The 20,924-nt window shown below is 38.0% G+C and overlaps 6 protein-coding genes across 6 annotated transcripts; 3 read left to right on the plus strand and 3 right to left on the minus strand.

The window, feature by feature from the left end:
* Nucleotides 1-7,064: 7,064 nt before the first annotated feature.
* Nucleotides 7,065-7,956, plus strand: LOC6567793 (39S ribosomal protein L40, mitochondrial). The gene is made up of 3 exons (XM_001994323.3): nucleotides 7,065-7,185; nucleotides 7,256-7,486; nucleotides 7,553-7,956. The coding sequence occupies exons 1-3, from the start codon at nucleotides 7,160-7,162 to the stop codon at nucleotides 7,863-7,865; spliced, it is 570 nt and encodes a 189-aa protein (XP_001994359.1). The 5' UTR covers nucleotides 7,065-7,159; the 3' UTR covers nucleotides 7,866-7,956.
* A 697-nt stretch (nucleotides 7,957-8,653) lies between these two features.
* On the minus strand, nucleotides 8,654-9,842 carry LOC6567792 (prefoldin subunit 3). Its single transcript, XM_001994322.2, has 3 exons — nucleotides 9,632-9,842; nucleotides 9,118-9,512; nucleotides 8,654-9,051 (listed from the first exon to the last, which is right to left on the minus strand). The coding sequence occupies exons 1-3, from the start codon at nucleotides 9,716-9,718 to the stop codon at nucleotides 8,943-8,945; spliced, it is 591 nt and encodes a 196-aa protein (XP_001994358.1). The 5' UTR covers nucleotides 9,719-9,842; the 3' UTR covers nucleotides 8,654-8,942.
* A 255-nt stretch (nucleotides 9,843-10,097) lies between these two features.
* Nucleotides 10,098-13,706, plus strand: LOC6567415 (importin-9). Its single transcript, XM_001994321.2, has 5 exons — nucleotides 10,098-10,351; nucleotides 10,426-11,073; nucleotides 11,135-11,553; nucleotides 11,640-12,977; nucleotides 13,048-13,706. Exons 1-5 carry the CDS (start codon nucleotides 10,198-10,200, stop codon nucleotides 13,564-13,566), a joined length of 3,078 nt encoding a protein of 1,025 aa, XP_001994357.1. The 5' UTR covers nucleotides 10,098-10,197; the 3' UTR covers nucleotides 13,567-13,706.
* A 452-nt stretch (nucleotides 13,707-14,158) lies between these two features.
* Nucleotides 14,159-17,356, minus strand: LOC6567414 (sodium-coupled monocarboxylate transporter 2). The gene is made up of 8 exons (XM_001994320.3): nucleotides 16,917-17,356; nucleotides 16,484-16,549; nucleotides 16,152-16,426; nucleotides 15,844-16,093; nucleotides 15,406-15,786; nucleotides 15,157-15,353; nucleotides 14,501-14,684; nucleotides 14,159-14,438 (listed from the first exon to the last, which is right to left on the minus strand). The coding sequence occupies exons 1-8, from the start codon at nucleotides 17,274-17,276 to the stop codon at nucleotides 14,376-14,378; spliced, it is 1,776 nt and encodes a 591-aa protein (XP_001994356.1). The 5' UTR covers nucleotides 17,277-17,356; the 3' UTR covers nucleotides 14,159-14,375.
* A 568-nt stretch (nucleotides 17,357-17,924) lies between these two features.
* LOC6567413 (peptidyl-prolyl cis-trans isomerase-like 1) lies at nucleotides 17,925-18,749 on the plus strand. Its single transcript, XM_001994319.3, has 3 exons — nucleotides 17,925-18,143; nucleotides 18,198-18,246; nucleotides 18,308-18,749. Exons 1-3 carry the CDS (start codon nucleotides 18,070-18,072, stop codon nucleotides 18,704-18,706), a joined length of 522 nt encoding a protein of 173 aa, XP_001994355.1. The 5' UTR covers nucleotides 17,925-18,069; the 3' UTR covers nucleotides 18,707-18,749.
* On the minus strand, nucleotides 18,719-20,923 carry LOC6567412 (neither inactivation nor afterpotential protein G). Its single transcript, XM_001994318.2, has 5 exons — nucleotides 20,776-20,923; nucleotides 20,584-20,718; nucleotides 19,254-20,524; nucleotides 18,987-19,198; nucleotides 18,719-18,928 (listed from the first exon to the last, which is right to left on the minus strand). The coding sequence occupies exons 1-5, from the start codon at nucleotides 20,792-20,794 to the stop codon at nucleotides 18,781-18,783; spliced, it is 1,785 nt and encodes a 594-aa protein (XP_001994354.1). The 5' UTR covers nucleotides 20,795-20,923; the 3' UTR covers nucleotides 18,719-18,780.
* Between the last annotated feature and the right edge of the window lies 1 nt (nucleotide 20,924).

Consider the following 20,924-nt stretch of genomic DNA (forward strand, 5'->3'; position numbering starts at 1 on the left):
AACCATAAGAATGAAATATATAAAAAAAAAAACCAAACAAAATTTCAAACATAAATTTCTATTCATAGTTTAGCCGTCGTAATTGATTTATTTTATAATTAACTAAACAAATGGACACAAAACAAATCGCATATAGGAAATAATTTACATAGTTCGCAAAATCGACTAACTAACTAACTAACTTCATAAAAAATAGATATTTTCGCCAGCCAACAACAACAACTACACAACAGCTAAAGAGCAACAAAAAAAAACGAACAACCAAATGCCGTTCACCTAACAACAACAACAACAACAACAATATCAACAGCTAACAACTACAACTACTTAGACGCCAATAAATGATCAATTAGCCAACTTATTATTTCTCACTTACTCAACATTCTCGTACACTATACAACAACTCCAAAGCCCAGCAACGAAAAGCAGGCAAATTTCTCAATAAAAAAAAACTACCTTTAAAATAAGAAACATTTTTAAAGCATACTTTTAACGGGTATACACGTCATATTTTAGAAACTACATACATATTTCAAGTCTTGTGCCGAATTCCAATTCTGCGGTAATTTCGATACATTTTGTACAGCATACTTTTAAACGCATAGTTCAGAGAATACTCGGAAATAATTTAGGAAGGATGCTTATGACAAAAATCTCAAGTGTCGGAATTGGATTTCCTGAACATAACAGCAAATCATTTCGATGGGAGGAGCTTTCGGCAATATGCTCAAGTGGTATCGCATTAGATTAAACTCTTCTAGCAGACAGTTTCGAGCAAGAATATTTCGGCTTAGAAAAGAAGACAAAACAAAAAACAAAAAAATCGAATACAGACGACTTTCGGCAGTAGTGCAAAATTGCAAGTTAAAAATAAATACATATATTTATATAAATGATCCACAGGGTCAACACTCTCGGCAAAGACTTTGGCGTATATTTCGGAACAACAGAAGACGCAAACTACTCGAAGAAGACAATGACAAAATACGCGCTGCGAGTGTTTCGAGCGCCTGCCAAAAACCCAGTTTTCGAAGCAATAAAAAAGCAAAAAAAAAAAGTGAAGTTTTAGGTATAAGTGTAAAATTAATAATAAACATATTTCGGTAATGTTCCTATATATACATACTTATATATGTATGCATATATGCATATATATGTATATAAAAAAGGTATATAAAAAAAATTACAATTTTGGACACACGAAAATTCAGCATTTAGCATTTTGGAATATCAAAATAAAAATGACTAGCAAAGGAGAAATGCTTCATTAAGGAAACCAACATATTTGGCAAGCACTTGAAACACTGGCAATATAATGATCTAAATTATAAAAAGAAATATAAAATAATTTACAGGCAGCATTTTATAAAGCAAATAAATCTTGTTAGTTCTTAATTATAATTTTGTTTGATGATTATTTAATAACTTGATCAAATTGAAAATTGTACTTTTCAATGACAACAACTATAAGAAATAACGCGTTAAAACCCCAACAATGATGACAAAAACCAAAATGATGAAAACCAAAAGAAACGAACAAAATTGAAAACTCTCGGCCATGTTTGGATAATTCTCTCTCGGTGTAAAGTTCAGGACAACAAATTTACAAAAAAAAAAAACAAAACAAAAAAAAAACAAAAACAAACTAAATAAAAATTCGTTAGACTTTAGGCAATGGAAAAAAGAACTCAAAATCCAAAAATTGAATGCAAAATTACAAAATTTTGGAAAACAAAATTTCGTAAAACTAAATTTAAATCGTAGGTAAACTAGCAGACGGAGTCAAAAATGGGAAAACAAGATTCATACTCTGCTCAAGGCTAAAAACAACAACAAATTGATAAACAAAAAAAAAAACAAATTTTAAAAACGTGTTGGAAAAATATCAAGAAAAAAGTACAAGCTTATTTTAAGCACCTTCGCGCCTTATCTTTAAGAACATAAATAAAACGAAAAACAAATGCAACCTTAATGACATAAACTTACATTTAAATACATTAAAAAAAAAAAGGAAACACAAAAAAAGGTATAAATTTTATATAGCAAACAAAAAAGAACTTTCGATAAATCTCCTGGTAGTTATTGCATGAATTAATTTAAGTCTAACATCAAAAAATTTGCACAAAAGCAACTCCTAATTTCTGTTTCAAATCCATTTTAATTTCGTGGAAAATCTGCCTTAAATTATAAAAATAAACATGACAAGTCAACAAATTCTCAGGCAACGCACAAATTGAGCGTACCCTGCTCAAAAATGTGTTTGCCCATGACTCGAACAGCAGCAAATTGAAAATAAAAATACAAAAACAGAAAACAAAATAAAAAATGAAATAAAACAGCAAAATTCAAAATCGGCGTCAAAAGGCGCTGCAGATTTCAAAATTCAAAAATTAATACAAATTAAAAATTCAACAAAATTATGAATCGAAAAACTTGCGGTTTGAAGCTCAGAAGAACAGCAACAAACAATTGCAGAATCAAAACCCAGAACCACAAAAATAGCAAAAGGTTTTCTCTACTTTATTATGCCCAAATAAAAACCAAAGCAAAAAAAAAATATATATATAAAACGAAATTGTAAAATTCTAAAGATTTTGTGTTATCAAACCCTTTGTAAATGTTTAGATGTATAAAAAAAACATGGACAGTACTTAAGTTAGATGTTGGTGAGGCAAAAAAAAATTAATAAGAAATTAAGAAGTGTATGTAAAAATTGTAGACAAGAAAATGAAAGAAATCGAATCTCGAAATTCAGTCCCTAATAATTAGTTCTAATAAAACACGTATGTATATCCCACTAGACATATGTAATATATGATGAATGAATATAAAGTAAACCCAATTCAGTTGATCAGATTTGTGATAACCTAAGATTTGCGCTCTAAAAGCTTCGTTCAATTTATTGATTATTTAATCGAACCGGTTTTCAGTTGGTATAAAATCTTCATCGGCAATTTTCTTTGTTATTTCCGTTACAGGATGCCAATAACAACTTAAACAATAAATGATAATTTTACATATTTTCTAAAGCACAAGAAAAACAGATATAATAAACAGTTACATACATAAATTATTTATTTGTGTGCCAGACCAAAAGCGTTGACAGTTCTCAAGCCTGAAATAAAACCAAACTGCATGGCAGTAGCCCGAAGAGGAACCGATGGGTTGGGCTGCCTGCATATCTGGACATCCATGACCGTTTTGTACAATAGCACAGAAGGCAATACAAGAAATTCAAAAATACAAAAATGGTAAAGGGCAACAAAATCTATTCATATATAGTAGATGCAGATGCAGAAGCAGAGCAAAAGACATGGGTAAAGTTAAAGTTTCGAATCAAAGATTTTTCGGTAACATTTCGAACGTATCTTTCGGCGAGTTTCGAACAACTTTGGATTACTTACGCTTTTGTTGTTAATTTGTTAATTTGCGACTACGTCTCCACGCACATGCACCAAACATCAAATCAACAAGAACAGAAATCAAAGTGATAACGAGTTAAGCAAAAGTTAAAAACAATTTTTGAAATGGGGCCACAACGTCCGATCTAAAGTGCCTTCATGTAACAAAAAGAAAAAACCAAAAAAAAAAACTGTTAATTTGTTATGTAACTAAAAACAAACAAAAAATGAACAAACAAAAAAAAACAAAATGAAATTATTAATAAAATTGTATAAAAAATTAAAAATTGTAAAAAGAAATAACAAATTTAAAAAAATAAGCAAAAAAAAAAAGAAATGAAAAAGGGCTCCAAATAGACCAGCATTCAAGCAAATACCAAAACTGCTCAACATTTGGTCTGGCCGTATTCTGTCTGTCTTTTGGGATCACGATCACCCACAGTAGAACCCTATGTTAAACAACAACTAAATTATGTATCCAATGTTAATGAACAAAGGAAACGAGCGCAAATCTTAAATATCACTTACCCGAATCCCACAATTAAAACAAAGTTGTCCTTGACTACCTTAGTAAACGAAATACATACATAACATATACGTGTATTTAGTTATAGTATGTAAACAACAACAAAAATGAACACACACACAAAAAAAAAACGTCGATTTAGACAAACATTATGTATGAAATTAATGATTTAGAATTTAGGAACGAAAAGGTTTGGATATACATTGACTACTTACGAGGCATATACATACCTACCATATTGCGCTGAGTTGCTCATTGATAAATGTATTACTTTCTATCTCATACACAGACACACAACACACACACACACATATATACATACACGACACATACAATACACTATATTTAGTTTAGATCTTAGGTGGAAATAAAATACATACATATTAAACTCGAAAGTTAAGCTAAACGATTGCATGACAACTAAGAACGGCATACTTAAGAGGCGGCAATAAGCTATAATGCAACTAAATTTAAGCTAAACTCAACTACCGATACAAAAAAAAAAAAAAGAAAAGAAAATGAAAAAAATAAAATATGAAAAAATAAAAAGTGAAAACATTTAATATTTGCATGTGCACACGAGGCATCTATTCAAATAGGAGATAGAGGCTATTATCGTACATTGTGAATAGCAAGCAGTTCACAGTGAACGCAGGCGTATACAAAACTAAAAGACTAAAAGGAAACAAAGTAAATACGAGTGTCCCTTTTGTGCTTCTTTCCCCCCTCACACACAAACACACACACACCAACACTGACACCAACAAACAGATAAAAACAAAAAATGAAATGAACATATATTTGCATTATTCAGTTTAGAGTATTGAGTTGTGAGTTTTACATACTTCGAAACATTTTGAAGAAAAACAACTAGCGAAAATTAGCAAAATTTAAAATTTACAATTTACGAACATTAACATTAATTTATGAATATGCATTAATTTAAAAAGTGTTTAGATGCACACACTATGTATATAAGTATGTATGAATATTCATTTATCGATTACGAATTACGATTTCGGAGCTGAACATAAATACAAAAACATAACAAACAAAAAAGCAACAAAAAAACACACATCATCAAGTTATTCTTTTCATCAATATGTGTACCGTGCATACATACATATATGGAACGGAAGCAGGAGCAGGAATAAATGTGCAAGGGTTTTGCTTAGAACCTTTTAAATGTATTAACCATTTCGGCAACATTACGACATTGAAATTTATAATCTTTTGGGCCAAGCATAAAAATCGCATCGTTTTCGACTGATTGATGCAAGAGTGAAAATTGTAAAAACTCCAGAGCCGAGTCAAACCAAATCAAGCTACGAAAATTATTTTGAGTTGATTTTACCAAAAACAAAAATAATAAAAGAAAAACGAAACTAAACTAAAAAGAAATACTTTGAGTTATGCAGCAATAGACCGGAATTATTTCCAAGAAATAGTACAAACAACTTTAGAAATAACTTTTATAATGTAATTATAAAATAAGCGGCAAAAAGGGCGCTCGCGAAAAAATAATTAGCAAAAAAACCAAAACACAAACGATCTGAGGGCTTCAAAACTAACCCGATTTCGAATATAAAAAGAGATGATTTAGAGCGCCATTAAAATATATAATTAAAGTCCCTCAAATGCATATACGATTTTATTATAATTTTAACTTAAACACACAATTATTTATATATATTTTAATTACTAAGCGATATTGAAGGCCAATAAAGCTACCGAGCCTGGCACTTATAATGTTTTTTTTCGAAATTCCAACTTGACAGAATTTAAGACACAATGTTTGTAATCTTTGTTTTCTTCAATTCAGAACATCATTCCAAATGGATTCACTCACTCAAGTAATGAGAACAAAATTAACGTACATACATATGTAAAACTATACTTTGAACACTATATGGAAAGAAAGACATCAGTGTGAGAACTGAAAAGATGGCATACAATTTAAATTATAAGTATATGTAATAACAATAGATGAGCATAACCCTTTACGAGACCCCCAAAAAGCAGAAATACACACATTACTATTTACCACAGTAAACATATAAAAATACTATATGAATGTAATACGCAAAATGCAAACATACACAGAAATCGAAAGTTTCACAATCCACGATGATTGCGTATAAGACATATACTAACTTTATATGATTAACTCATTTCAAAAGGAAAAAAAACAAATCAGAAATAATAAGCCAACCAAACATACAAATGTATGTATTCACAGCAAAATAGACATACAAAACATATATACATACATATTTGTACGTTTCGGTTTCGGTATCGGTTCCGTTTTATAATTACTTACTTTTTACATTTGGTTTACATTTTGGAATTTTCGAAAATGTTTGTCTGGACCGTATGGCAGCAAGAAACATACAAACTCGCACAAAATTTGTCATTTTCTCGTAAAACGAAATTCGATACATATAATTTGCATTTCGAGACAACATCTGAAGAAAACAATATGAAAATAAAAATAATAAAATAAAAAAATTACATTACACCATAGATCGTAACGCAGCATTAACAAAAAGTGTAAGAGAAAATTAAATATTTGGGATATAAGCAAATATGATCACATAAATTTATATTTATGCAGCAACTGTAAGAAAAATTAAAAACAAATAAATGCGTGAAGGGAAAGAAATGGTAAAAGAACAACCAAACACTAAACTATAATATAACATTTTTAATCAAAAAAAAAAAAAAAACCTACTTATTTTATTGAAAATTATGTAAAATTTACTAAAACAACAAAAAAAAAACACATAATAAAAGTATATTGTTTATTTTCATCTTTAAAAATAAAGTTTTAAAATCGTATAAAAATAGTAAAAATTAAAAATGGTTTTCTTTGCAATTGTGGTGGGAGCGAAAACAGAAAATATTTTCTTTAAAAAATTTTGGAAAGTGTATTGTTAATTATTTGTGGAATTAATGTATTACAACGGTAATAACTTGTATTATGTCTAAGGCAGTTTATGAAAGATAAAGTAGACAGAACAAATATGATACACGTCTGGCAAAGTTAAACACTGTTATTTTATCGATTTGAGTTCACCTGTGTGGCAACACTACAGCGTTGCCATGCGGTACAGCTCTGAACATATGTTTAGAAATCGATAGGCGAGTCAACATACTCGATAGCACCTACTACGGGAAGAAGCAGCACATTACGCAAACAGTGCTTTGGTTTTACCTCAATTGTTTACTGAAAATGTCACTGCTCAACGCACTGTCCAGGTAATTGCTGCAGCATATTCCGCAATCATAGACTTCTGCCAATATAAAAACGGCTTTCATTCACCATTAGGTTGAGCCTACAGAGCAGCCCTGTTGCCACACGATTCCTGCACATATCGCCAGTGCTGTGCGCTGAGCCGCTTAAGAAAAAAAAGAAACTTGACCCACAGGTCGTAAAACAGAGAGAGGACCGCAGGAAAAAGAAAATCGAGAAGCAGATACGCAGGCTAGAGAAGAATGCGCGCCAATTGAAGCCGGTGGAGGAGCTGGAAGTGCCCTTGGACTTAATTGACAACAAGGCGTAAGTTTGCCGGGGTTGTTTTTGCCGCACATTTTGCAGATTTATTTTATGTTCAACTTTGTATAGGAAACGGGAACGAAAGCTTACACCTCTGGGAACTGCGGAGCTGGAGCAGCGTGCACTTCTTAAAAAAGAATGGGCGCGTTACAAGCACGATGAAAAGGTTGCGGATTTCCAAATCATTGATCGTTTGGTGCAGTCCCAAAATAAAGCACTCGAAGAGCTTCGTCGTGAGTCTGAGGAACTTTATCAAGCGGCCATAGAAGTGGACATGAAACTGCTGCCAGTATCGGTGAAAGGGCCAGTTGCAACGCCCCCTATCAAGAATTATGTGAGCCCAGATGGCGATTATGTACACCAAGCTATGAAATGGGAATAGACAGAGGGTAAAGTAATTTGTTTGATTAGATGCTTAAATTTGTTACATTGTTTAAAATCAATTCAAAATAAATGTAAATTAATGACACTGACAAGTTTTGTTGTGCAAGTGAATTGTAGATAACCCTGTCACGTGTATGGGTTAATTAGGTACACAAAAAACATACCTGATTTAAATTTACCCAGCACTATAATCAGCTAAGGTAATATTTAGCTGACTCAGTGAATCCTCAGCTTGCCCTTTTGCGCACGCATTTTTTATTTATGTACTTAGAACTAAACAAAATCTGGTCAGTGTTTACTATTAAATGCATCAATGCAGTTGAATAGTAGGGAATGCCCATAGATAAAAGATCGATTCCCTGAACTAATTATGCATCATCAACTTAAATTGCATCCAGTCAGAGTGGTTCTATTCTGTACACTAATCCTTTTGATGTTTCAGCAATGTGGTGCTATGTAAGTAGTTAAACTTCCAGTTTAGACATCTAGACTAAGTGTCTTGTTGTAGCGACATTCCTTTTCCGCCTTGTCTTGGTTCAGAGACCTTGCCGGAAGGATGCGTAAACAACTTCTACTCATCCATTTCAAGATGTGGTCATCGATACTTTTGCTATTCGAAAGCCGGCGAACATTGCGATGGCGCTGATCGGAAATGCAAGCCAAACCTTTCATGCAACTGTTATGGCATATGCTCAGAAAATGTACGTCTTTGTCCAAGGCATCTTTGGCCTTCATACGTATTTACATAACAATTCATAAGGAGGAATATCTGAAAAGCCCAAGTTCTGCATTGTATGTATTTCATATTTATTATTATCGAGAACAAGAATAAAACAAGTAAAAAAATGCAATTGGCGTCTTTTCGTCTTTTTTTATGTTAATTTTAATTTTGAAAGCACTGCGAACTGTGTGTTATTGTTTTTAAGTATGTGTAAATTTATCGGGCATCAGAATTCAAAAACAAGTATTATGTTTACTCTTCAAATAAATAATGTATAATGGACAACACCCGATTTTCTTTGTGTGTACCAACGTACTGTTGTTCTTGCTTAGTTTTAAACTATGAAAAAGCTACCTAGGAGGGCGTACTACTGGCAATATTAGTTTTGGCAGCAGCCTGTCGCTTCTTGACGCCCCAATTGTAGACCCGCGCCATGTTTACCTCAGTTGTGGTTATCTGGTCTCTGTGGAAGTGGAGGATATACATTAGAGGTATTAGCAAGGAGTGCAACCGAGTCCAATAAGCGCACCTGAGAAAGTCCTGATCATGCTCCACTGACTTCAGATTGCCCACAGCAGATGTAACGTTTTGCTTTAACAGCGCCTCTGCCTCATCCAATGGATATTCCAGCATTACGCTGGCGCCCAGCCAAAGGTAAACCGTTTTCGTGGGTGGCACCAGCGTCTTGATGAACACCTGATCGCTGAGCAGGAATTGCGTTTCACGCTCCTCATCTTCCTTGCGCAGCACATTCACCATCTCCAGGGATCGCTCCAGATCGGGTATCTGGGATTTCAACTTGCGACGACGCGCCTCCAAATTGGTGGCCATAAACCGGTACTTGCTATGCTGCTCGTCCAGACGTTGCAACACCTTTTCACAGTTCTCGTTCTCTGGTTGTGTCATAAACGTATCAATTTCCTCCTGCAAGCACAACACGAGCGATGATTAATATTGAATATTTTCTACAGCTGTTTTTTCCTCTCTTTTTTGTCTGCAGCCCCGTCTAGGTTAGAATTGGACGCTTGCCATTTGATACTCACTAGAAATATTGCTTCTGGTATGCCGGCGAAGGTTTTTTGATTTTCCGGCAATTTTGGCATTTCTACTGTGTCCATGATGCTCGTCATTGTGCTTTTATTTGCTATTTATTCTTATAAATTGTAATAAATTTACAGCAGGTCTACAGGGCGGCAGCAGCAGAGCAAAGACGATGGTAATAAAAGTAGTGTTGAGCAGCGACTTGACATACTTGTTGTGGCAAGTATTTTTTAGTTAGTTTTTTATTTATTGTTTTATTTAGAATTTACTATGTGTATAATTTACTATATAAGTCTGCGTACAGTTTAAATAAACTAAATAAACAAATCATTAACAGTTAAAAAAAATAGTTTTAATAAATGAGAAAGTATTTCGAATTAAAAATTGCTAATTATCACAGTTCATCACTACACACAACAGTGTTGGTCAACAGCAATTAATAAGTTTGAACAGAACGCACAGCAATTTACATGTGCTACGCTCTGCTGCGGCAAACATCTGACAAGTTTTTAATTTTATATATTATTTTTATATATTTAATTTTTGTATTTAATTTGGCATATTTGTCATGTCGAACGGAGAAAGTGGCGTCGGGGTCGTGCGCGGTGGTGGTGATTCCGTAAAGCAGGCAATTGTCGAAGAGCTGCAAAATCTGCTCAGCTCGGACACAACCGTTTTGCAACAGGCGGAAAAGCGAAACAAGCAGCTGCAATACACAGAAGGTAGGGCGGAGCGCGGCAAATGAGCGGGCAATGCCGGGCGTTGTCAACTTGTAGTTAACAGCTCCGAATTTCAGGCTATGGCGTCTACTTGGCGGAGATTATAATGAATCAGTCGCACGAACTGCCACTGCGACAAATTGCCATAATTATGCTGACGCGATATGTGGAGAACCACTGGACGGATGTCGGTGAGACTGACAACAAGGCAAGCAGTGGTGGCATGGCCAGCGAACCGGCGAAACGCACGATACGTAACATATTGCCGAATGGACTATACGATCCCAACTCAAAGATACGCTCCTCGGTGGCGCACACCATCTCAACAATAGCGGCCACCGATTATCCGCAGTGCTGGTCGGAGTTGTTTGACATTATTGTCAAGTGTCTGGGCGGCAATGAGGATTCTATACATGGTGCTATGCAAGTTCTACAAGATTTCACATACGATGTGGATCAGATCAAAGATCTGGGTCCGGTTGTCATACCCGAGGTGTATCGCATTTTCGACTCGGAGCAGAACTACTCAATTAAGACGCGTGTCTCCGCTATTCGCACCCTGAAGCAGCTATTCATGTCCATATCGGCGCTGATCACAGATAAACAGGAGCAAAGCTCCATGATGAGTTCCATACTGTCTAACTTTATGGACAAGCTGGTGCATTATCTGAGCATGAATTGCGGCGCTGGCTCCAGTTTTCTACTGCGCTCTGAAATAATTAAAGGTATGTCATATATTAATTTATAAACATTGCAATATTATATTAGTTTCGTTTTAATTTGCAGTTTTCACTTATCTGGTTACCGAAATGCCAAAGTACATAAATCCCTTCATGGAACGTATATTGCCTATTATTTGGCAGCTGCTCACACAAATTGCCGAAACCTACGTTAAGGTATCCGTGAATCAGACCGAGCCAAATCCTCTGGCTAGTGGCGATAACGAAGAAGATGACGAGCAGACCAACTTTCAAACGCTCATCATACAGATTCTTGAGTTCATCAACTGCATTGTCACCTGCGGCAAGCTGCGCGGCAACATAAAAAATGTGCTCGCGGATTTGATCTACATTACCATTGTATACATACAGCTAAGTGAGGAGCAGCTGGAGGACTGGCAAGACGATCCAGAGAAGTTCGTCGACGACGAAGACGATGGCGGCGTCGAGCTAACTGTACGCATGTGTGGCCGTGATGTGCTGCTTGTAAGTCGAACGAATGTTCAATTTCATAATACAGCACTTAATTTTACATTGCTGATCGAAATCAATTGATATATTTTTAAATGCAGGCCATTAATGACGAGTTTAATGAGAAGGCCATTCAACCGCTGCAGGAGGCGCTGGGCCGGCACTTCAGCGTGGCCGAGGCCGAGAAGGCCGCAAACAATCCCAATTGGTGGAAGATTCATGAGGCTTGCATGGATGCTGTTCATGGTTTTCGCGACATCATTCTCGAGGGTGACTCCAAGTTTGACTTGCTCAACTACCTGACGATTGTGCGCAATCTGCTAGTGCATCAGGAATCGCCGCATCTAGTCGGCCGTGCACTCTGGACCCTAAGCACGTACTCCAAATCGGATTTGTACAATCCGCAGATGTTAGTCGAGATTCTGGATGTAACACTGTGCAGCCTGTCGCCGGACAAGTCGCACATTCTGCGCATCAGCGCCGTTCGCACCTTGCACGGCTTTCTGCAGGCCAACGAAAATGTGGAGGGTGAGAAGCGAACGCTGCTTGTGTCCAAGCTGCCCGGCTTTCTAGATGGCATCATGACGCTCGTTCCGGGCAGCAAGGCAACTGTGCTTGCATTATTAATGGAAGCGCTCACAATGATGGTCAAGTTCGATGCGGACTTTGCATACGCAGCTCACTCAAGGATCACGCCACTCACAATTGCGGCTTTCCTTAAATACGCCGAGGATCCGTTTGTGCTGATGAACGTGCAGGATCTGATTAGGGCGCTCTGCCAGCGCAAACAGTGCCTTGGCCCGCTCCAAGAGAAATTCATACCCACCATTGTTAGCATACTTGCGCTGCAGGGTGAGCAATACGGTGAGAAACAGGACATTGCTTTGGACGTGCTCAACACAATTGTCCGGTACACAGAACCGCCACTACCGAGTGCCCTGCTGGAAACTGCATTTCCCGCCATGATCAACTGCGTTCTACACACGGACGATCATACCGTTATGGTCGCCGGTGGGGAGTGCCTTCGCAGCTTCATAAACGTATCGCCGGAGCAGATCTGTAACTATAAGAATGGCGAGGGGGTCAACTATGTAATGCAAGTGGCTACCGTGCTGTTAAATCCAATGAATGCCGAAATGACGGCCGGTGGACAAATTGGACATCTGGTCATCACCATTATCACCAAAATGGGCAGTATGCTGGGCCAATCGGTTGACATGCTGCTCAAAGCAGTTATTAGTAAAATGCAAAACCTCGAGTGCCTGAAGGTCATCATGAATTTGGTGCTGATATTTGCCCATCTGTTCCTCACCCAAATGGACGCGGTACTCAACTTTCTCTCTACGGTGCCTGGACCCAACGGCGAACCTGCCTTGCAGTTTGTTTTGACCAATTGGCTGTCGCGTCACAACTCCTTTTTCGGTGCCTATGAACGCAAAGTTAGTGTATTATAGTAATTCATCCTAGTTACTCATTATTTAATGATTTTTTCTTATGACGCACTCTCAGGTCACAACGATGGCCCTTTGCAAGCTCTTCGAGTACGGCGTGGCCACGCAGGATAATCGCCTGACATCCATAACTTACAAAGAACTGGTAGAGGAGCCCAGCGGCGATCGCATTCGCACACGCTCAGTAGCCGCCACGTATCAGAAATGGGTGACAATTCCCGCACTTGTGAAAATCTTTAAAGTGCTGATTTCCGAATATCAGCACTTTCAGGAGAGCAAAACGGATGCGCCGCTTACGGACTCCGAGGACGAGGTCACCGAGGAGGATGATGCTGCAGGCACTGCGTCCAAGCCACACTTCATTTCTGATTTGTGCTTCGATTATGATGAGTACAATGCTGAGGATGAACAGGTACTTCAGGTGCTGCTAAAGGAGTCCAATTACTCGGGCGATATTGGCGAGAATCTGCAGAAGTTCCTCACCAACTTTACTCAAAACGAACACTTCGCAACGTTTTACGAACATCTTAATGAATCCGAGCGCCTTGTTCTGCTGTCCAAGGTGCAACAGAAGTAATAATTGACAGCACAATCATCAATCACAGACTTCATCTAAAATCTCACACCCCATTATATTGTGTTAATCGTATGTAATTAATTGTTATCAAGCATTTAATAAATGAAAACCTTTATAATAGTTGCAAAGAATTTCAATAATTTGCAATATAGTATTTTATTGGAAGTATCATCAGTTTTAGTATAAAATATGCGTTGATTAAAAAATTGTTTTCCTTTACAAAATGTGTTATCAATTATTGTATAAGCCAAAATAATTATAGTGTACAATTCATGGAGTTGGAAATGCTTTTCAGCAAGCATTACACATTTTGTGACAGAGTTATACTTTGGTAACGTTTGGTATTTATTAAATAAATGCAGATTGAAAGAGCTGAATTATAAATTGGCGCCAGCTAACCAGTACAGCAAAATTTAGGGATTCGAGTGACTGCACGGGGAGCCAACGCTACACTTTTGGAGACCAGTGGTAACGTTTGACTGCATAGCGGATTTTTCTGATTTAAATATAATTATATATTGCATTGCATTTTTAGCTCTAATTTGACGACTGAAATTAATTACTTACCTTAATAAACAAACCATATTGTAAAGTCACTGGATTTAATTTGGAGCAGCCCTCTAACTTAACCCTTTAACAATTACAATTATTTGCTTAAAACAAAACAAATAATTAATTCTAACTTAGAGCTACTTAGTAGACAACTTTTCAGATTTCATGTTAAAATAAATTGGACACTCCATTTTCCAAGGTATATATTTTAGTTGTGTTTATTAACAATGTGTGTATTCAATTAAAATTACGACTAATTAAAGAGCCACCTCGTCAATGCGTAGCTTATGCGGCAGCGGAATGTCGACCTTATAAGCGTCCTAAAATATTTGGCAGACAACTGTAATGCATACATAATGTTCTGGAAGGATTTTATACTTACCGTTGGCTTGTGAGATTCAAACTTATAAAACTTGCGAATACAAGGTGTGAGCAGTGCTGGATCAATTTGGTTGGGATTATTAGTGCCAAAGATGAAAGCGCTGAGCAGTGCAACGATTATTGTAACCATTGCGCCCAAGGCGGTGTACCACATGTAGGAGATGCGGTACAATGGAAATACGTCCCTAAGAAAGACAACGAATAATAGAAGGTCTCGTTACAAATTAGTTGGGATCAGTGGCGAGGTTTTTTTTAATGCAGAGTTAGGAGATGTAATGTTTAGTCTGTCGGATGGACTTCCCGTAAACGCTAAAATAAGACTCCCATGAATTTTCCCATGGATCTTTGCAAAATAGTTTGAAATCCACCAGATCAAATCGCACAAGTTTCAATCAACTTTTTTCATTAATATTTTGACTTCACAAAAGTATAGCTTATCAAAAGTAAGTACCAGATGAAAACACTTAAATTGCATCCCAAAAATATTAACATCTTAGAAAACGAATTACGCACACAAAAGCTTCCTATGGATATATGGATACCTGAATTTAATTAATTAGCTCAAAAGTTTGCAGTCATTACTAATCAGTAGGTCAGTCAATTAGAATTGTGTATATAAGATAAATTAGATTACAAAAATTAAGTGGCTGTACTTACTCCACCGAGGGTCCACTTAAATGAGTGGCATTAATGGAACTGCTCACTAAAGCAGCTGCATCAAAACTGTAGCTGCATTGCTCAACGTTTAATGGCTTAGTCTGGTAACGAATGGCGCCCGAAGCAATTGCCCACTGTGCATTCAGACTAACCCAAAACATAACAATGGCGCCCACACAGCCGCCCAGCAATGCACTCTAGTAAATTGATAACATTTAGTATTTTAATAATGTTTAAGGTTCCACTTACATTGCCATTGATCCAGGGCATGAATATTCCCAATGTAAAGATGCCAAACAGCGGACCATTTGTTATTGACTCCAGACTCATGGTCAGTTGGAGCACAGTGCCCATATGCTGAACCACATAGACTAGAGCCACACAAAGTATACCAATACCCAATACCACACTACGCATGATCCAAGTTGTGGTGAAATTCGAAAGTGGTTGCTTGACATATGGTTTCACAAAGTCCTCCAGTACTACAGCCGACATGGAGTTCAGGCAAGTGGACAGAGAGCTAAGAGCAGCACTAAACACGCCCGCAATAAATAGACCGGTCATGCCCGGTATCTCACCCAGCGTGTCCATGACGAAGAGCGGCAAAAGCTGATCCCGAGCCTTGGCCAGCTATGGATACGGATAAATGAATGCATCAAAGATATGGTCGAAACTACATTAACTTGCCTTGGTCGTAAGCGGATCACAGTTTTGATATGTGGCATAGATAAGTAGTCCGTTGTATCCGCTCAGGGCCATCAGGATTAGAACTCCTGCACAAAATATGAATAATGCCTTACGAGCATCTGCCAAAGTAGGCAATGATAGATAGCGCTGTATCATATTCTGGGAAACTGCATTGGTCTGAGTCCAGTAGAAAATGCCACCAACGAACAAACACCAAAATGTATGACGTACTGTGGGATCAATGCTGAGACTATAAATAAATGATTTTTTTTTTAATTGGAAGTATTTTGTCATTAATTTAATCTTACTCAGGTGCCTCAATTCTATTTGAGTTCCAGGCACGCTCTATTACGACACTGGCGCCGCCTATATCCATGCTTCCTTTGATGGCAACCAGTGCGAGAGCACCCAACATGGACACCGCCTGCACCACATCGGTCCAGACGACGGCCTTGAGGCCACCCATGCTGGTGTAAAACACGCATATTATGCACACTATGGGAGTGATGGTGTGGACTCCTACTCCGGTTACCTGATTGAAGGCAAGCGCCGGCACGTAGATCACAATGGGCAGATAGGCTATCTGGGTTACAATGAGAATGAGGATTGGTTCGTTTAGAGGGGTTTTTCGATAACTCACATTCATTATGGAAAACATTACGGACCCGAATAGACGCAGACGACGATCAAAGCGTAGTTCCAAATACTGTAAGAAAAGAGAATTTTTTATATTATTATTCTTTTGTTTGGGTCAAATTTATTCAATAATTTTTTTTAAACATTTAAAAACAATAATAATGTTGTACAATTTTTAATTCCAATAGTAAATACATAAAATATTTGTTATGGTATTGAAATTCTGTATCTAAAATTTACATTTATCACTGGTGGGTGGGTAAAGCAATTTCTTAAATTGTCGAAATAAATTTAGGTTTTGTTCATTATACTAGAAACGTAAATAGACAATTGTTTTGCCAAAAATTTATTTATTTATTTATTTAAAAAATTATATCTTTTTTAACGTTTCTTCTATTTTCGTTTTCTTTAACCGAATACCAATTTATTCTGCTTACCTCATAAGTGGACGTAATATTTAGATCATGAAACACTGGCAAATAAAAGACACCCATCACAAAGACCATGCCGAGGACTCCGAGGGCCACATACAGATACTGTATGCCATACGAATACACTTCGGTGGGTAGACCCAGCAACGTGATGCCCGAAATGAAGCTGGCCACCAGTGAGAAGGCGATGGGCACCACTAACATTTTGCGGCCACCCAACATGTAATCATCCTCGGAGACGGATCTCTTCATGAATCCAAAGTAGATGCCAATGCCAATGCAGAGGAGAAACATGGCCACAAATGCGACATAGTCGGGCCATGAAAAACGCTGCAGCTCTCGTAGAATCTGTTCAATATTATGCATTTCGCTAAAGCGATCTCCGTGATCCAACCCGAGCTTCGAGATCTCTCAATGACGATGTGTACTAAGTCGCGTTGCGTTTACATCTGTGATTCACTGAATCAGTGGGTTCCATTTGTTATAGTGGGCGCTAGTCGGCAAACGCTGGGCTCTGTGATTCAATCCAATTTCGCTCAATTGTCAATTGTGGGGCAATTGAGGTTTCGGACAACACACCAAATCCACACACAGGGGATTATTTTAGTTAATCTGTTGCCGTACTATGCTTAGAGAGAAATGCGACACTCAAGCGCTCAGTTGCAACATATTCGTCATTACAGTGACTTTGGGGCCCATTCATCTCCGCATAAAACTTGTTGACCCCCAAACTATAAAGAAAATTGCATAATTTGTATTTCTCGCATGACAGACAATGTCACAGAAAAGTTTATTTAATGCTTAAAAAGTTAATGGGTGTGTGAAATAAAATGGATTGTCAATTCACGCCAAAACCGCTAAAAAGCATATACAAGTTTTGGAATTGTGATACTATGTGATTTTAAGCACGATCGAAATAAATAAAAAAAACTACATTGCGACGGCATAAATTGATTTCGTTGAATAAAAACGATTACGGATTTAATTTCCCAATTCCCGCGGAATAAATTATCGACTGATTTATCGAAGGCTAACAATCGATAATTTATTAACCTGCCGCCACAAACACAAGAGAGCTGTAGCACCAAAATAACAAATAGTTTGTCGTCTTCTTTTTTACAATATAAATATACAATACAATTTTAATCAATTGTTAATAATGTTGGTAAATCCTGCAGCTGGAAGTGTGCCCGATAAAGCGTGGCAGCCGCATTTCGTGACGCTGGAAACAACGTGAGTATTTGTAAACAGCCGGACAAATTATTAGTAAATTTATTTTGTATTCAGCATGGGCGAAATAACCGTGGAATTGTATTGGAAACATGCACCAAACACAGTACGTACAGAAAATGGAGCCTCATTTCGTTGATATAATATAGCTTATCATATGATTTCAGTGTTATAACTTTGCGGAGTTGTCCCGACGTGGTTACTACAACAACGTGGTATTCCATCGCATTATTCGCGACTTTATGATACAGGGTGGCGATCCAACGGGAACAGGACGTGGCGGCGATTCCGTTTATGGTGCCGAGTTTGCGGACGAGCTGCACAGCGATTTAAAGCACACCGGCGCCGGAATTCTGTCCATGGCCAACTCGGGCCCAGACACAAACGGTTCTCAGTTCTTCATTACGCTTGCGCCCACACAGTGGCTGGACAACAAACACACCATCTTTGGGCGGATATACACTGGCATGGAGGTTGTTAAGCGCATTGGCCTAGTGGAAACGGACAAGAATGATAGACCAGTAGATCCGTTGAGAATTATCAAAGCAAAAGTCGAGAAACTGTAACACAATACAGAATTTCAAATACATCTCATATTAGGGCAATTTATCAACAAGTTTTTTTAACAGTCAACAGTAAACTAAAGTAGACTATCTTGAAGCTCGCTCTTAAGTACAATAGAAGATGCACGTATAGCAATGGCTGTAATCACAGTATTGGGATTACCGGAAATGGGCCGAGGCAAAACGCTGGCGTCAACAACGCGCACATTCGAAATGCCTTTTAATCTGGAATGGAAAATTAATTAAACTAAAATTACAATGGCACGTAATTTCAATATTGTACCTAAGCTGCGAGTCGACAACGCTTCCAAGTGCACAACTGCCTCCTGGATGGTGTGAGCCCAGTCCGATGTGACGCATAACACACTCAAGATAATGATCAGAGGGCTGGTGTTCTGCGAAATCTCTGTCAAACGGTCCGAAATTGGAGCATTCTCGCAGCTTAGGCCAATGAATCTTCGGTTGCAATTTAGCAAAAGCAGAGGATCGGACCACCTACAAAAAAAATGTCAGTTTGAGTTAAGATCAAGCAATCTGTAAATATTGTTACCTTTACGGCATTTCTTATTGCCGCAATGATGCATGTGACGTCCTGATCGCGGCTCAGATAGTTCGGATCAATTAGAGGCTTTCTGCGCATATTCTTGTTCAGCAGTGTCACAGTGCCCCTACTCTTGGGTTGCAGACAGTTGGAAATGACAATGAAACCCTCCTGCGTGGCATTATGAAATAGTGGAAATAACGCACGAAATGCCGAACGCTTAAAATTCGATATGGACATGAAGGCACTTTCATCGATGGCGCCAGCGCCAAAGAAAGTGATCCCAAACGGCAACGATTCTTCATGGCCAGAAACCTGTCCTAGCACTCCGAAATTCCCAAAGAATCCAGTGCCGCGGCTCAAATAATTCAACAGGTTCATGGGACTCAGCAACGTTCGCTGGTTAAGAGTGGGTCCAATGCTGCCAATAGAGACGAACAACGGCACATTAAAGTGATCGTGCAGCCCCTGACCCACCATTGGCAAATGATGTTGCACGGTTAGCTTCATCTGCGTAAGCAGTGTGCTGTCACCAATGCCGGATGCTAGGAGCAGTTGTGGCGTTTGATAGGCACCGGCACATAGCAGCAGCTCGCGTCGAACTTTAATATTGAACTCCACCTCTTTATTTTGCTCATCCTTGATGCCCACTAAAACGGAACTGGCTTTCAGATTGGGGGTTGAGGAAAGCTTTATGCGTTTGACCAGCGTCTTTGGCAGCAGGCGAAGATTCACGCTGTTTAGCACTGGCAACAGAAACTGCTGCAGTACCGAGTGTCGCAGTCCATTCTTAATGTTGTAGACAGAACGTCGAAACTGCCAGGATTGCTCGACAAACTCTGCTTTCGATTCCTCAAGTGCTAAAGATAACATTGAGTAGTCTCGTGGTATTTCATAGAGATCCATTTTTTTAGGCGTGGCTGCCGCCATAAAAGGTCGCATATCTGTCCAGCTCCAGTCACTCAAATTGTGCAATTTATGCCAGGCATCAAAGTCGGGGCCGTATCCATCGAAATGCAGCATATAGTTTAAATTGGCTGATCCGCCCAGACCCTTGCCACGTGGTAGACACTGACGTTGCTCAATCAAGCCCTTGGATGAGTGCTTCTGTGGTACCGATAGAAAGGACCAGTCGTTAGGACCCATCTGCTGAAATGTGGACAACAGTGGAATCCGGCTCAGGTAGCCAAATGAGCCGCCAGCCTCGATAAGCAACACACTTCCATTGCTGTGCTTGGTCAGTAAAGATGTGAGCGTTGACCCAGCTGTTCCAGCACCAACTAAAATAATTCAAATACACTTCAAGTCTATCGGGTATAGGTCTGAACTTACAACTTACCAATAATATAATCAAACTCAAGTTCCTTATTTTCAAGTACCAATACATTTGGAAGGTTTTCCTGCAGCAGCTTGGACACCAAAATCAACAATGCCGCGATGCAACCAACAATAATGGCGCCAACACAGAGTATCTCTAAAGATATTTTAAATTCATATATATGCAATAAGATTTATTTGTTTATCAATCTACTTTGAAAACGAATTCCCATTTCGTGACAGTAGTCTAAGATGACGAAATACAACTACTTAGTTGAGAAAGCGCACAAATACAGAAAGTAAGCCGCCATAGACCTAATCCAATTATAAGCAGACCTGCCGCCCCTGGTGAGCGAGGCCAAC

This window comes from Drosophila grimshawi, unplaced genomic scaffold (genome assembly GCF_018153295.1).
Source record: "Drosophila grimshawi isolate 15287-2541.00 unplaced genomic scaffold, ASM1815329v1 contig_311, whole genome shotgun sequence".
NCBI lineage: Eukaryota > Metazoa > Arthropoda > Insecta > Diptera > Drosophilidae > Drosophila > Drosophila grimshawi.

Bases quoted from the DNA above. Each gene is read 5' to 3' on its own strand.
- LOC6567412 (XM_001994318.2), bottom strand. The intron at 20,525-20,583 runs GTAAGTTGTAAG...GAATTATTTTAG, and splicing joins TGAGTTTGATTATATTATTG to TTGGTGCTGGAACAGCTGGG. The intron at 19,199-19,253 runs GTAACAATATTT...TTTTTTTTGTAG, and splicing joins CAATAAGAAATGCCGTAAAG to GTGGTCCGATCCTCTGCTTT.
- LOC6567793 (XM_001994323.3), top strand. From the start codon at position 7,160: ATGTCACTGCTCAACGCACTGTCCAG. The intron at 7,186-7,255 runs GTAATTGCTGCA...ATTCACCATTAG, and splicing joins CTGCTCAACGCACTGTCCAG to GTTGAGCCTACAGAGCAGCC. The intron at 7,487-7,552 runs GTAAGTTTGCCG...AACTTTGTATAG, and splicing joins GACTTAATTGACAACAAGGC to GAAACGGGAACGAAAGCTTA.
- LOC6567413 (XM_001994319.3), top strand. From the start codon at position 18,070: ATGTTGGTAAATCCTGCAGCTGGAAGTGTGCCCGATAAAGCGTGGCAG. The intron at 18,144-18,197 runs GTGAGTATTTGT...TTTTGTATTCAG, and splicing joins TTCGTGACGCTGGAAACAAC to CATGGGCGAAATAACCGTGG. The intron at 18,247-18,307 runs GTACGTACAGAA...ATATGATTTCAG, and splicing joins GGAAACATGCACCAAACACA to TGTTATAACTTTGCGGAGTT.
- LOC6567792 (XM_001994322.2), bottom strand. From the start codon at position 9,718: ATGACGAGCATCATGGACACAGTAGAAATGCCAAAATTGCCGGAAAAT. The intron at 9,513-9,631 runs GTGAGTATCAAA...TTGTGCTTGCAG, and splicing joins TACCAGAAGCAATATTTCTA to GAGGAAATTGATACGTTTAT. The intron at 9,052-9,117 runs GTGCGCTTATTG...CCACTTCCACAG, and splicing joins CATGATCAGGACTTTCTCAG to AGACCAGATAACCACAACTG.
- LOC6567414 (XM_001994320.3), bottom strand. From the start codon at position 17,276: ATGCATAATATTGAACAGATTCTACGAGAGCTGCAGCGTTTTTCATGG. The intron at 15,787-15,843 runs GCAAGTTAATGT...CCGTATCCATAG, and splicing joins GTGATCCGCTTACGACCAAG to CTGGCCAAGGCTCGGGATCA. The intron at 15,354-15,405 runs GTAAGTGGAACC...TCAATTTACTAG, and splicing joins TGCCCTGGATCAATGGCAAT to AGTGCATTGCTGGGCGGCTG.
- LOC6567415 (XM_001994321.2), top strand. From the start codon at position 10,198: ATGTCGAACGGAGAAAGTGGCGTCGGGGTCGTGCGCGGTGGTGGTGAT. The intron at 11,074-11,134 runs GTATGTCATATA...TTTAATTTGCAG, and splicing joins GCGCTCTGAAATAATTAAAG to TTTTCACTTATCTGGTTACC. The intron at 11,554-11,639 runs GTAAGTCGAACG...TTTTAAATGCAG, and splicing joins GTGGCCGTGATGTGCTGCTT to GCCATTAATGACGAGTTTAA.